Source organism: Penicillium taxi (assembly GCF_028828555.1).
Source record: "Penicillium taxi strain IBT 34144 chromosome Unknown utg000006l_segment0_segment0, whole genome shotgun sequence".
In the NCBI taxonomy this organism is placed as follows: Eukaryota; Fungi; Ascomycota; class Eurotiomycetes; order Eurotiales; family Aspergillaceae; genus Penicillium; species Penicillium taxi.
The window spans coordinates 2,387,202-2,402,549 of NW_026643208.1; the positions used below are offsets into that span (position 1 = coordinate 2,387,202).

The following is a 15,348-nucleotide window of genomic DNA, read 5'->3' on the forward strand; positions in this document are numbered from 1 at the left end:
ATTGGGTATGTTGCGTGAACATGCAGCATAAAATCAAAACGAAGCTGTCATGCCCGTGCTGTGCAGAGATGGGGACAGTTGTGACGTTCTTTAGCGAAGAATTTTCATTGGAATTGAGTGGAAGGTGGAGACTGAACGGTGTGAATCAGAACCATCCACCATTCTCCCATTGTCCCGGCGTGTATGTAGCCTCACTCTTAGCCTCTGCATCGCTGATGCCTCTCAGGAGGAAGTTCAAGCGAGTAAAGCTGATCGGTTTCATAACCCAGCCATCAAATCCAGTATCGATGTAGTTTTGTTTCTCAGATTCCCGCAAGGACGCTGAGACGGCGAAGATCGGAACGCGTGAATTGGTCTTGGCCTTTTCGGATAGACATTCTTCTCCAGATTTGGATTCAAACTCACGAATCATTTCAGTAGCTTCCATTCCATTTGCAATTGGCATCTAAAGGAGTGTTAGTAGATGGTCTCGATCTTTAGACTAGATGTCGCTTACCTGAATATCCATCAAGACCACGTCAAAAGAATTGCTCTGTAAGATAAACCTATTGGCGCAGGCTTCGCCATTCCCAGTAAGATCCACAATATGGCCAACCTTGGTGAGACGTTTGTGTAGGATCTTGCTGTTTATTGGATCATCCTCAGCCACGAGGATATTCAACGAATGGGTCTTGTCAAACGCGGTTGGAGCGGATTCTGTCGAGGCCTCGCCAATTGAGGAGATGACCTCGGAGCCATCTGTCTCGGTGGTGGTTGGGGCAGCCCCAACAGGCATGGGAGGAAAGTAAGAAAATCCTTCTCTCATCTTAGATAAGGGAGAATTGACAGCTTGTTCCGAAAGTCGAACAGCTCCCATTGGGACACCAGAGTCGGTAACATTCTCCAGCCCAGGAGCAGATGGGTCGAGCATTGGTTGGAGTGTTACCGGCGGAGTATGAGTGACAGCATAAAGACTGGCGCGATGATCATTTGAGGACGTAGATAATGCTTTTTGACTCAAAGCTGGCGATACATTTGACTTTGTCGACCTTCCCGACCCTACAGCAGACATCGTATGGGAACTATGGGAACCGGCAGAGAAGTGAATTTTCTTTCTGTCCGAGCTCCTACTGCCAGCTCGCTCACTCCGCCTGTAGAGAGGAGGTTCCTGCATGGCACTAATCAGTCGATCAGCCTGGCTGCGACCACTGTGTGAACTGCCACCACTATAGAGGCTATCGAAACTCCGGCGTCGAGACTCACGGGCGTCCATAGGAGCACGCGTGAAGGTAAATTCACCATCAGAAATCGTAGGAGGTTGGGCCTTAGGGACATGACCAGGGACCGTAGCGTCATCTGGTGTTTCAGTTGAAGCACCGTTTGGTAACCGAAACTGCAGAAGAATTTTGACACGACTGCCTTTACCCTCTTCGGATCTGACTCCAAGCTGGCCTTGCATGTTATACACGATTCTAGCAACCAATGCAAGTCCGAGACCCAGTACGCGTTTCTGCTGAGTCCGTGAAGAGTCCAACGACTCGTCGAGCTCATCCTCATCTGGATATGAGTTGTCATCGGTGGAAACCTGTTCGAGCTCGTGGAAAAGCGACTCCAACTTCGTCTTAGACATGCCGGCTCCTGTATCAACCACCACTATTTCCATTGCAACGTGGCCTGCAAGCGTTTGAGAAGCTGACCGCCACATTTCGACAGTCACTGCACCTGAGGCAGTCTGCTGAATCGCATTTGAAATAACGTTGGTAAAGACCTGTCGCACACGACGCTGGTCACCAAGAACCCTGGGTGGAATTCCGGGCTGTGCGTTGACTGTGTATGATATGTGTTTTCGTTTGGCCTCGCCAGCAAGCATGTCACAAGCTTCTTCAAACGTAGATTTGAGATCAAACGACTCGTCTTTGATGAGCGACTGTCCCTTTTCTAAATTGGTCAAATCTAGAAGATCATTGATAACATATATAAGGGATTTCGATGCAGAGTGCGACTTGGTCAAGCTTTCGCGAGTCTCGTTGTCAAGAGTACCCTCTAGTGCAATCTCAAGATAGTTGATAATTGCGTTCAAAGGTGTGCGGACCTCGTGGGCGCTATTAGCGAGCAGCAAGCGTGTAAGTTGAGAGTTCTGCATCGCAGCCTCCTTCTGCCTCCATACTTTGATGAATTTACCATAGACCAGACAAAGAACGGCAGCCGTTTCGACGTCAGATTCAGACCATTCACGTGATTGACTCAAGACAGTCTCACGCCAGGCCTTGAAACTGTTGCGAGGTTCCAGGTATCCAGCGGTTTCTTTTTGCTTTTGAATCTTGTATGGATTACCGGCCCATCTGATCTCTGTGAGCTGGCCTTTACGGAAAAAGATAATAAAGTCTCTTCCACCGGCCGACAAGGGGACATAGAGTAATCCTGAGATTACCTTGAACCCAGGAGGGTAGTGTAGGTCTGGAAAGTCTTGAGTGATATCATGAGAAGTAATGACGGTGTTTATCTGTCGCATACGAATGAACTCTAGCAGTGCAAGAACTTCCTGAGAGTGAGTGTTGTCGCCAAGAATTTTGGTTTCATCTCGGATCGACAGGGCGCCATAGTCGGAGTCGAAGAGTTGAAGTAAGTCATCAGAAGACGCGATGATATATCCGGCAGGATTGGCTTCCGTAGGAATGGTATTAATTAATTTCCGTGCTTGGAGACGAGATGCGTAAGAAAGCCGCTCAATGTTCCGAGACACGGTATCGCCAAGTAGACGACATATCTTTCTAATCGGGAACGAGACACGCATTCCAGCCGATCCATAAGAGTGACACGAGATCAAGCCCCAAAGATCGTTAAATGCGGTGATACTGATAGACATCGACGAACGAACCTGCATAAACCCCAAATATTTGATATGAATGGGAGACATCGCTCGCAAGTAAGCGTGAGTCATATCTAACGGAGTCTCCAGGTCATCCAATGTCTTGCAGACAAGTCGAGATGTGAGATGATCTCGATCATATAATAGTCGGACCTTGTTGATTTTGTAAAGCTCACGAGCCTGCGCTGGAATATCGGACGCGGGGAAATGTAGGCCCCTGTATAGGTCGATAGACATTTTGGGGTCGGCCAATTCTGCGACGACTAGGCCGTTGTAGCTGGTATCGAATTGATAAACCAGCACCCGATGGAAGCCCGTCAGTTCCTTGACCAGACCCGCTGTGATATTGAGTAACACATCAAGATCGTTCGCTCGCCCCAATTGTTCTTGAATCTGGCTTAAAATGCTAAACACCTCCATCGCAGCTGCATCGCCTCTCCTTCGCCGCGCATTTCGCAGAACACGTAAAGGCTGACTGATGTTGACGGTACTCGCAGCAAATTCTTCCGGAGTTGGCATGACGCTGCCCAATGTTTCCACTGGAGTGGTCGGTAAACCATCCCCCGCGACGTTTAGTGGATTAACTTCATCATGTTCTAATTCGAGCTCGCAAATAATCACATCCTTTTGAGAGGGGCTAACGTGAGTTGCACACCAAAAACGAAGCTGTTCCCCCGTAGGCGTTGTGATGGACAGCGCAAAAACCTCGGGACCGTCCACACAAGGGTCATACGCATCATCGCGGACAAAGTCGATATGGTCCAGGAGTATTTCCATCTGCTCTTCGGTTAGAATCTCGCAAAAGTTATCCAACTCAAACAGCTGCTTCGGGGTGTACCCCATGAGCTGTGCCGAGTTTTCACTGACCACCCGAACCACCATGTGATCGGGAGACTCCTCTCGGAGGGCAATTATCACGCCGAAAGACTGAATTGCACCTGGAATATGAATCGGCTCATCCTCACAATACTGAAAGGAGTCGCCATCTCTTCCTGTTACAACGGCATGACCAGCCTCAGTAGTGATATGTTTGAACCGAGCAGTGACGTGCCTGTAGGCCTCGTCGGTCCGTCTTGGATGCGCCGTGGATCCGGAGCCGGAATTACTGTCGCTTGGGGTTTGTGAAGCCTGGGCCAATTGAGCTGCCATGGTTTGTGTGCCTAGCTCTGTCTCATCATTGTTGGCATCCGCCTCTGGGGATGCGATATCGATCGGAGATGTCGATTGCAGGATTTCTTGCGGTGGTGAAGAGCATTGGGGTTGAGGTCGAGATTTTATTGAGTCCCAGGTTTGTTGGTTAATAAATGACCACTGCCTTGCTCCTTCGCGGGAGAAGCGAGTAGGGGACATTGCACTCCGCACTTGTGATGATGACTGGCCCGCTGTTGGGTCTATTGAGACCACAGATCGAATCGGAAACACTCGATCGGTACTGTCAAATCCTGCGGGGTGTGGCCGTTGATCCTCATTCAGTGGGATGGTCTGAGACCGGTCTCTGCTCTCGGGGTGGTCCTCGGTCGACTGTGTGGATAATGGAGTTGCATCGCTGTTCGACCTCTTCTTTGGCGAACCTGGTCGGGAGTTTTCAGAGCTCGTTGAATCCATTTGGCGCAGAGAAGAGATTTGAATATTCTAAAAGCCCGATCGCGTCCTAGGCATGGAGACTGTGGGGTGGGGGAAAGAGATCCGGGAGACCGAGGTCCACAAATCGAAGTACTCTTTTATTTAAAGCAGGTGAAAGATTTATCGCTCGAGAACAGGCTCAGTGTGGAATGCTAAGTCGAATCGATGCATTCCATAAAGCAGTTGTGCTTTTGTAACTTGGGTGATTTGTGCTTGGCGACCCGACCTATAAAGAGAACGGCGTATGAAAGGAAATGCAGAGTAGGTAAAGGGATAGTGGAGAAGGAAAAAGGATTCAGCAACCAAGATAAGACTCTCGATTTCGACTCCTTTCGAAAGTGAGGTTGTTCAGATCTGGAGAAAAAAGGTGCCGAGGAGGGGCAGGCGACTAGAGCGAATCGAGCGAATCGAGACTGGAAAAGATTCAGCCCAGGCTCTCACTGGCTCTAGACAAATGATCGGGACCGAGAGTATTCCAGTCCTCTTATTGGATGGTAAACGCGACAAGCCTAAAGAACCCACTAATCATCGAGCACTGACTGAATGAATCGTGGAGAACAAGGAAATGAATCTGTGTGTACTTGGTACCGAGACAAATGGGAAATATGCGGGTAAAATCTAATTTTGCAGGTACCGTAGACTTCTTCCGCTGACATAAACTGATTAAGTGGCGCAGCTTGAGTCTGACATCATAGACGATATAGAACCATCAGGTACAAATGCACTATGACATTGTGGTGGCGTCGTAATTGTGGGGATGAATAGAATATATACGTCGTAGGTAAACTATGATATAGTTCAAGGACCATCGAAGAAGATAATGGATGGTTCGGGAATGAAGTCGTCAATTTCCGAATCATAATCAATTAACACACTATATAAGACTGATGTAAGTCGTTTGGTAGGGATAATTACAGATATAAGTAAAATTACAATAAGATCAAGGTGTAAGAAAGACAGGTCATTTGAGGGCTTTGTATCTTATAGGACGATGTTGTCTGTTGCAGATCATCAGGAGCCTGTACAAAGCAGAGCGAGGTGTGTGGCCTGCAATTGTGCAGTGCAAGATATGCGAGACTATCATAATGGCGAGACTCTCATAGTCATCTCAGCTTTAAGAAGTGGGTGGGTGGGGTAGTACTTGGAAAGACTCGCTGCTTTTCATGATGGATCTGTGTCACTAGACACAGATGTAGACATGGAGCGAGTCGATGGGCGAATTCGTTGCTCAGACAAAGGTAGACTGTCAAGCGAAATATTATTCCACGTCCTCAGTCTATGAGGGAGACGCGAATTTGTTTCGTGAAGTGGAGCCGCATGTGTGACATCGGTAGTAAGCTGTGTCGGATCCACGAACTGAGGATACTCGTCCTGCAACTCCAAGGAGTTTGGCTCTGAACCTTGCTTGTGGACAAGAGAAACCAGCTTTCCGAGAACGCCAAACTCGAGTTTCAGTTTGATACTATAAACCATGGCTTTCAAAGTAGTCTGCAGGGAATAGAAGCCGATGTACTCGACCACCAACAATGCAATGTCCATGAGGATGATGATACAATTGATGGCGAGCAGTTCATACATGATTCTCATTCGCCGGCGATCTTTATCCGGCATCATGCCGAGGATTTTGACGGTTTCGGATATGTAAATACCAGAGATGACGAATTCTTGAGCACAGAACCAGGCCAGCTGCATCCGCTCCATGATATTGTAGCCTCGGACGATCGGAGCAGTTCCGTTATAGGCTGTACAGAACGTCAAAACCGTAGTGGGAATGAGAAGAATCACAGAATCAATGATGATAAGCCAAAGGACAAATCGCAAGATCTTTGGATTCTGTACCACCAGGTGCAGTCGTGAATAGAGAACCACAGATTGACCGGGCACCATGATATAAAACCCAAGGGTGGATATAACCAATGCCACCCATAGCGGAGATAGAGCGAAAAACTCCAAGATATAGCCAACTGAGTGGGGAATCAGCCCGAGAGTCACTGACAGCAGCATTGTCCAGAAATAGAGGCCGCGATAATGCTGAAATGTCATAAATAGAAGAATAAATAGTTCGATTGCATTGTATAATGCAACCGCGGAGAATACAATCATCAAGATGCGTATTGTCAAGTCGCCGCCCTTGTAGCCCCCGACAAGCCCATCGGGGGTTTGAGACAGCGCATTATTGGGCATGTTCATTGACAATTAACAGCCTTGGTACGCAGCGCTTGAGCGCAGTGTAAGGATAATGACTTATAGGCCGAGGTATTGAGTGAGATCAGTTGTCACGCCCCGCTTGAAAGAAGAAGGGTCGGTCGTATTTCCAGATTCTTCCAGTGTATAGATTTCGCCGCCATTATAGTTGTGGACTACTACGTTTCAAACGAGAATCCACGCGAGGGCCAATTTAGTGACCACCTCGAGAGGTTTGTGTATTCAAGTTTGATATTCTTGCAGCAGCTAAGCCCCTCTTTCTGTACCAGGCCCTAAATTTGCCCTGATTATCTCAACGTATCCCATGCACAGCTTGCCGGGTATGTGGATTTCGGGTATGTAACTTTGCGGGTACCGAGAGCGTCGATGGGGTTTAAGATTCAGGTAGTATAGTGTAACGATTGGAACATAACGAATAGAATGTGAAAAAGAGGGAAGAGAAAAAGGAAAAGAAAAGAAAAAGCAAAAGAAACCTGAACCACCAATTTTCGCCTCAATTCGGTAGGGAACGGGCAAAGCGTGAGGGGCACAGAACAGAGATTGTCTCCAACCTCTCCAGTTTCGCCTCCACACCAAGATCCCTGCAGCACGGAGATATACAGTATGTTCAGGGGAGACTCATACAAAAGTAGAAAGGAGTAGAAAGGATAAGATAACTGAAAAATGAACAATTGCAATCACACTTTTTCCGGGGATTTCAGGTACGCTAAACCTGAATAGGAAGTCGATCAAGTTGCTCAAACCCCGTGACTCGCCAGGTTGCGGGGACTGCTTATATCATCTCATGTTTACCATTGAATCAGCAAAATCCGACCAACTTTCAATCTTCGATAGGACGCTAGGATGCTATTAAACGACACTAAAAGCCCCACGTTTTCTCCGAGTATCCACTTCAGGGTTTGGTCAAGTACGATGTAGTTGACTAGTTCGATTTTAGTTGGTATCTAGCTAATATCTAGCCTCGAAAAATTACCCCTTTTTCCAGAGCACGAAATAATTGACACATCAAAAAGTATTCCAATGCACTAACCAGTGCCCATTCTGTATCCATGTACCCTGTTCATCAAGTAATTTTACCTATTATACGTCGTATCCCTGTACTATGTTGATGACCATTGTTTCACATCTAAGATCGTCCTTAAAAATTACCCTATATGTGCGGGATATACCGCCATTTCGATTCAAGGCTAGACAACGTGATTGGCTGCGTCAAATGTATGATACAAAGCTTGGCAATTAATCTATCCCGGAGCCTCCAGGGGTGCTATTCCGCCTTCTCTTAATAAAGTTCGGCTGGTCTCTCCTGCATTCTGATGCGGGGCTTAATCGAGGATTCCATTTTTCCCAATACCTGCACTTGCACTCACTAGCAATTCGAGGTTCAATCATGGCAGATCAAAGAGTTTACGACTTTATCATCGTTGGAAGTAAGTATTCTAGTCATAGTCATAGAGTCTGTCAACTAATTTTGACAAGGTGGTCCGGCTGGATGTACTCTCGCCGCCTCATTGGCCAAATCATCCAAAAGACCAAAAGTGCTTCTCCTCGAAGCAGGTGGTAGAAATGATGACAGCTCACAGCTCGTGGATGGTAAGCGCTGGGCAACATTCATGGGCGACAAAATGAATTGGGGATACAAGACCACCCCACAAGAGCACTGCAGTGGTCGCCAGATTGATTATTCCCGTGGTAAAGGAGTGGGTGGTGGATCCACCATAAACTTCGGTATATACACAGTCGGAGCACGAGACGACTACAATCAATGGGCAGCTCAAGTCTCGGATGATACTTTCAGCTGGGACAATATGCACACCCGATTCAAAAACATTGAGACCTTTTCTGGAGCAATTGATGTTCCTGAGAACAGGAAATTCGCTCAGCCCAAAGCTACCGATCATGGCAACAAGGGTGCCTTGCACATCGGGTATGCGAAGGAATGGGAGTCTGATGTGCCAATTGTTCTGGATTCTTTCCAGAAAGCTGGATTTGAGCAAAACCCTGATCATAATTCTGGCAATCCTTTGGGAATCAGTCTTACAATCAACTCTTCGTCCAAGGGTCGGCGATCCACAGCTGCTGACCTGCTTGAAGGCGTACCGGAAAACCTGGTCATCGTCACAGACAGCCCGGTGCAACGAGTTATCTTGAATGGCAAGAGAGCTGTGGGTGTGCAGACAGGAGGAAAGAAATGTAAATAATCTTCGAACTTCATTGACAAATGAAAAATGACTAACAAATCATAGATTTTGCTTCCAAGGAGATTATTCTTTCAGCTGGGTCTCTGGACACTCCAAAGATCTTGATGCACTCAGGAATTGGAGAAGCTACCGAATTGGAAAGGTTCAACATCCCAGTCGTTCAGGACATACCAGCTATCGGAAAAGGCCTGAAAGATCATTTCTTCGTGCCAATGCTCTTCAAACGGAACCCGACAACAAATGACCGTAACAATTTCTACGGGAATGAAAAGGCAATGGCTGCAGCCTTGCAACAGTGGGAAAAGGACAGTTCTGGTCCATGGTCAAAGTACGGCTGTCAAGTTGGAGCTGGATGGTTCAAGTCCGATAAAGTTTCCTCTTCCAAGGAATTCAAGGCCTTGCCAAGAGATGTACAAAAATTCATGAACCTCCCAACCGTCCCGCACTGGGAGATTCTGTTTGGACTGCCTGCACATTACATTTTTCCTGAGCTGTGTGAGGATTACAGTTACACATGTGTTTTGACGTTCTTGATGAATGAACAATCCAGTGGCACAGTGTCTCTGCAGTCGTCGAATCCGAATGACCCTCTCTTGTTCGATCCCAAATTCCTAGAGCATCCATTCGACCGACGTGCCTGTATCGAGATTCTTAGGGAGACACTCCAGAAGACGGATCATCCCGCTTTTGCGAAGGACACTGTTACCACCGTGCTGGGCCCTGCATCCAACTCAGACGAGGATCTTTTGCAGCACTGGAGAGACAATCTCAGCTCTAGCTGGCACATGACTGGCACAGTCAAGATGGGCAAGCAGGGCGAATCAGACAGTGCTGTTGATCATCGCTTCCGGGTATTTGGAATTGATAACCTACGTGTGGCGGATATGAGCGTTGTGCCTGTTTTAGCAAATAACCACGTTCAAGCCACATCGTATGTGACAGGTGCTACATGTGCTGATGTTCTGATTCACGAGTATGCATTGGATGGATCGTCGCTCGTTTCTGCTCATCTTTAGATCTTTAACAATATAGACCATGCTGGATGTGGTAGCAGAAATATCGTGGGAGTCTGTTAGATTAGAGTCGGCTTCATATCAAGTTAGACCATCAACTATTCCAATAACACACTTTAACACACTTATTTCAAGTCCCTCCAATCCTGGAAGAGTATTTTAATTAGCTGATCTTAACTTTGAACTGTACCTACCCACTTTTACCCCGGATTTCAATCACACCTAGGCAGAGCCTTACTTCTCTTCTCCTCTACGTCGTTTAAAAGCCACAATTCCTGTTTATTGAGATGATGACGCTAATTTACTTGATAACTGGCATCCGGGCTCCTCGTTTGACTACCTTTTGTGGTCAATGTATCTTTGTAATCTATCCCCATCTCTGTTCTTTAGGTGCCAAGAAATGTTGGAGGTGCAGACTAGAGCCTCACTACTTATTATTATATAATTAGGATACCTGGTGTGTTCATGCTCCTACTCAGAACCTCTAGAACAACCCACAATGCCATCCCGAGAACGAGAACAGCCTATATTGGATGAACGACGTGAAATGGATTCAGGTCGAGCCACCCCCGATTATTTCAACAAAACCCGTAGTACTGGGTTTATTATAACTATCTCGAAGCTAGAGTCTAAGAGTGGCTATATTAGGGAGGATTCTATACACTGGATATCTTCAGTCGCGTTGAGCTGGGATTTCTCCAATTAGACCTCTTTAATAATATATAATGCCTGCCTCCTTAGTTTAGCAAACCTTTTGTCATTATCAATTTTGCCATCAAGGCTGCCCATAAGGCTGTACCAGAGTACATTCCATTTCACTCAATTCACTAGCACTAATAGAGGCGGAGAATCCGGCCCATCTACCCTCCTTGGTGTAGAAGTGATAAAAGCCCGAAACCACGCCATTATCATCCCAAATTGCGGTTCCACGAACGCCATCTGCAGGTGTTTGCGCCATAATGTTGTCTTCCACTTGACCGCTGTAAGACCAATCGAATACAATGAACCGGGTCCTTGGACCCTCATACCTGATTGACTTTCCCACAACAACAACATCCATATTCCCAGTGAATGGGCTGTTGAGGTGACTGACAAGAAGGTTTTTGTTTTTTGTTATCATTTGAGTTAGCTCAACGGGTGAGTTTTAGCTGGGTTCCAACTTCATATTCGAAAGTTTCTGAGTCAAATCGAAGAGCCACCACGGTGGGCTTGGAAGCTTCTCAACCTGAAAGATCATATTCAAGCGGGATCTTGCCTCACCAACATTGAGAGTGGCGGGGAAAATACCATGAAGCAGGGCTTTGATGTCACTTCGATCAAGGGCTATTTCCAAGTCTCGAATCCACCGGTAAAGCAACATGCTTGCAGTGCCAAGGCTCTCCAAACTCGTATTGTTGTTCTTGGCGCATGGTGTGGGCGTGGGTCAGCGGCGTATGTACCAATCATCTTTTTGGAAACCGTCACGTATCTTTTCCGCTTAAAAGTAGCCAACTCCATCTCCATGTTAGAGCTCGGCACGAATAATATTCGCACTTATTTCAGATTATTCGAATTCGCAGTCGCTACCACTAGCTATTATTCGTATTCGCACTCGCGGTTGATGCGAGAATATTCGCAGTTTTCTGCCACCGCCTATTTATACTTGTACTGTCCCTCAGCCTTCTTCTATTTTTATGGTGAAATGCCCACAAATGTGAATATCCAAGGATGGCAGCAGCTGCAAGAGACTATCTAGCTATTTCAGCAGCAGAAGTATCAGTAGAGAGACTATTTGTAGCGTCAGTGACCTACTTGGTGTTTGTCGATACTCTATGGAAGGTGAGACTATGCGAAAGAATGTGCTACTTCGCAATATCTATCAAGTCAAGTATGATGAGTCTGATGACCAGTCTAAATCTTATCTATTTAAGGATAGTGAGAAACTAATTGAATGCTAGAAGTTGAATTTTCTTAGTTATGAAACCTAATTGTCTAAAGATAATGAAATATACCTGGATAGTCAGGTAGCACTTATGTTTAGCACTAATACTTAAGCCTAATTAGGAACAGTATATAAAGATGCGAATATTTGCGAATATTCACATATTCGTGCCGAGCTCTACATCTCATACGAGGGTGTACCTTTACGCTTGCTCACGGAGGCAGAGAGCCGTGACATAGAGCCGCAGGGATCACTCCTGCTAGGGGAGGTAGTCGTAACATAGCGTCGCTCTATCGGCTGACTGCGTTTGGTTTAGTTTAGTTAGTCAGAATTCCGATGATGGTTCCACTACAACCTCATGTAACATCTGTAGTTCTGTCTGCATCTTCAGCTATAGCCTGCCTGCTAGAATATGACTGTCCCTGCGGAACCCTGCCTGTCGGTTCTTAATACGTCCGCCAGTCCTGCACCTTGACCCAATGTGCCTAAATGTTCTAGAATTAAAGCCTGATCACTGCTCAATGTCCACGAGTCAGTCCCCTACAGTATAAATTATACACTAGTTACCAAGTCTCAAAGAATACTTCAAGTATCAATCTCTATATAATCTCTAATATACTGCTACTCCATCTTTCGAATATCAATACTTCTTCGCATCTTTTCCGCCTCAGGCACATTATAAATTATTCTCTCAGTTTACAGCGTATCTTAGAACCTCATCCTTACATAAACTTATTCCCCTTGGTGTCGCTTGTCTTCGTCTTCATTATATCAAACTTTAAATCAGAAAAGAGACTCTCCCTGGAATTTTACGACAATAACTACCGAGATATACCTGACTACTAATGACAGCCTTTCTAATATCTGCTTTTATAGCTTATGAGAATGAGGTCAGGATTTCTCATACACGCGGAATTCTCCTCCTAAGTTTAAGCTCAAGATATGAGAAGTGATAGTCACAAAATCGATGGCTAAATTGCTCAGCGCAACAGCCCACAATGTCACCACCTATTTCCGGTTCTCTCGACCATGAAACTGGTTCATCCAGGTCATTTTGATCAGCCTTATGTAATGGGAGCATTTTAGTTCGCATTCCAAGTCCGAAATCAACGGGAAACGCTAGGAATATTCAGCTTGCGACAGCAAGGGTATACTCGGGTTAGTTCCTGTGTGTCGATACCACCAGACCAAAGTGGGGCACAGGACCAATGAGAATGGTTACGATGCTGTTGGTCCAGCGACATGAAGTGAATCTAGTGAGTTTTATCTATTTAGTTACAGCGAAGACAAGATTGAATCACACACCTCTTACAACTCGCAACGATACATTTACCAAAAAGTAGATGCATATGCACGAACAGTAAGACTAGTCAAATCATCGTTCCGAAACTGTGATATTTATTCCTTACGGATTGAAATTTACTGAATTCAGGTCTACAAGTATGTCTGGCTACGACTAAGATCCCGAGGAATACCCGACGAATAAAACAGATACATGGGTACTAGTATCCATTCAACAAACTATCAATAAACATAACGAAAATTCATGTTCTCCCGATCGGTCTTATCCTCGAAAGCGTGAACCAGATTAGGATCAACCGCGCCAAATGTAGCTGTAATTTTATCTTTCTTCTTATTCTGTCGTATCAAGTGGAAACGCAAATATATCACCGCTGCCGTCATGCACACATAACAGGCAAGGTGCACGCTCCAGGCGATGTGATAACGGGGTGCGTCCCAGTCCAGGAAGACTTGCGGGCCTGATAAGCACCGGTTAGTCCTTCCGTTCGTAAATACCTCAAAATGAATGATGTGGCTTACCAATCGCGTTGCCAGCTGCCCAGGAAACAAAGGTCGCGGCTATAACTATTGACTTCTTTGTTTGGCCGGCTATGTTTCGGGAGACCATTGACAGACATAGGGTTTGTGCAGACCAGAAGGAAAGGGTGATGTAGTAGCTTATCAACAGGCCGACTTTAGTGGCTAATGTGGTGTTTGCGACTGTCATCAGGACGATGGTACCAATATATGATCTAGAACAGTGTGAGGAAGTTGTGACAAAGTGGATATGAACTAGAGCGGGGCCACGTACGGAATGATAAATCCGAGCATCACGAGTAAATTCTGCTGATACTTCTTTACCAGCCAGGCCGATGTCAACAAGATGACAATGATATAAAAGCCTAGTACCATAGCGAGAAGCTGACTTTGCAGGGTCGTGAAGTTAAAACCCGTCATAATAATACCAGCAAAGGCGCCAAGCCCACTCGTTGGCAGCGTAGTGAATATTTGAATAGCACAGTAACACCATGTCTGGGGATCGCAGAAAGCCTCCAACATTTGATATTTTCGAAATTTTCTATTCTGGATACCGGTCTGATTCGTTCGCAGTCTCTCCACCATAAGCTGTTTATCTTCTTCGCTGAAGCATTTCGCTCGCATAGGTGAGTCAGGCATGTACCAGATGACAAATAAGCCCCATAGAACTGAAAGGCATCCATATGATAGGAATAATGCTTGCCAGGATTTGAGTACCTTGTCACCTCCTATTAGCGTGAAGCAGTATGCTAGCAGGCCACCAACAATCTGCTGGGCGCCGTTCATCATGTACCTGTCCAATGTTAAATTCTGAATACTGGTTGCGTAAGAGAACTCACCAATAGGTGACTGTTGCAGCCTGCTCCTCCCGTTTATACCACATCGATGATAGTAGGACAAAGATGGGCTGACAGCAAGCCTCAAAGATACCTAGAAGACTTCGTACAGCCACGAGACCGGCGAAGTTATGACATGCAGCATGCATCGCCAAGACAATTCCCCAGAGACAGATATTAATACCGAGATATTTCGCTATCGGGACTCGCTGGACGATCCAGTTTGTAGGATATTCCACAATCAATACAGCAATGTAGATGCAGGTTGTGAGCCATGAGTACTATTAGATATGGGATTAGTATGGTCAACTCTTTCTCGGGTGAAGCCAATGTGACCATGTGTACCTTTTGCCCATTTTCCAGATGAGCATCTTTCTTGATGCCCATAATCGAAGAAAACGACATTGTTCCTTTGTCTAACGCTTGTAGAAAATAAGTCAAGATCATGATTACCAAGATGCGACGGTCAATCATGCGCTTCAAGCGCTTATTGGTCGCCTCGTCTACCTCGACCTGAGCCCGAGAGGCATAGAGCTGGACTTCTCTATCCACTTGCGAGAAATCCATGTCGTCCTTCTTCAGGTCATCAGTCGGTGACAAGACTCGTTCCACGTGTGATGCGTCATGCTTCTGATCTTCCATCTCGACTTGATCACGCAGTGTCTCAATTTGAGACTTGATTACGTCCTGTGCCATTTTGAATATTTACAAATTGGAGTCTGAACTTGAATACAAAGGATTAACCCTGGGGAAGGGGCACATCAGAGCTTTAACATCCAGCGCCCACTTGCTTTGACAGGATCCAAGCGCCAATTCCATCATATGCCCTGCATTTAGCCATACATGTAGTGTTGTCCGATCCAATGGAATAGAAGAACAACGTATT

At 46.0% G+C, this 15,348-nt stretch overlaps 5 protein-coding genes across 5 annotated transcripts; 1 reads left to right on the plus strand and 4 right to left on the minus strand.

Annotated features, from left to right (window-relative positions):
• Positions 1-145: 145 nt before the first annotated feature.
• On the minus strand, positions 146-4,453 carry fphA (putative sensor histidine kinase/response regulator; the record flags this gene model as incomplete). Its single annotated transcript, XM_057212633.1, has 2 exons — positions 146-445; positions 497-4,453. The coding sequence occupies 2 exons, from the start codon at positions 4,451-4,453 to the stop codon at positions 146-148; spliced, it is 4,257 nt and encodes a 1,418-aa protein (XP_057059496.1).
• A 1,179-nt stretch (positions 4,454-5,632) lies between these two features.
• N7495_009983 (uncharacterized protein) lies at positions 5,633-6,655 on the minus strand (the record flags this gene model as incomplete). The annotated part of the gene is made up of 1 exon (XM_057212634.1): positions 5,633-6,655. The coding sequence occupies one exon, from the start codon at positions 6,653-6,655 to the stop codon at positions 5,633-5,635; it is 1,023 nt and encodes a 340-aa protein (XP_057059497.1).
• Positions 6,656-8,063: 1,408 nt separating this feature from the next.
• On the plus strand, positions 8,064-9,890 carry N7495_009984 (GMC family oxidoreductase; the record flags this gene model as incomplete). The annotated part of the gene is made up of 3 exons (XM_057212635.1): positions 8,064-8,103; positions 8,153-8,866; positions 8,920-9,890. The coding sequence occupies 3 exons, from the start codon at positions 8,064-8,066 to the stop codon at positions 9,888-9,890; spliced, it is 1,725 nt and encodes a 574-aa protein (XP_057059498.1).
• A 772-nt stretch (positions 9,891-10,662) lies between these two features.
• Positions 10,663-11,247, minus strand: N7495_009985 (uncharacterized protein; the record flags this gene model as incomplete). Its single annotated transcript, XM_057212636.1, has 2 exons — positions 10,663-10,975; positions 11,048-11,247. The coding sequence occupies 2 exons, from the start codon at positions 11,245-11,247 to the stop codon at positions 10,663-10,665; spliced, it is 513 nt and encodes a 170-aa protein (XP_057059499.1).
• Positions 11,248-13,332: 2,085 nt separating this feature from the next.
• On the minus strand, positions 13,333-15,158 carry N7495_009986 (uncharacterized protein; the record flags this gene model as incomplete). Its single annotated transcript, XM_057212637.1, has 5 exons — positions 13,333-13,568; positions 13,630-13,841; positions 13,901-14,419; positions 14,466-14,743; positions 14,808-15,158. The coding sequence occupies 5 exons, from the start codon at positions 15,156-15,158 to the stop codon at positions 13,333-13,335; spliced, it is 1,596 nt and encodes a 531-aa protein (XP_057059500.1).
• Between the last annotated feature and the right edge of the window lie 190 nt (positions 15,159-15,348).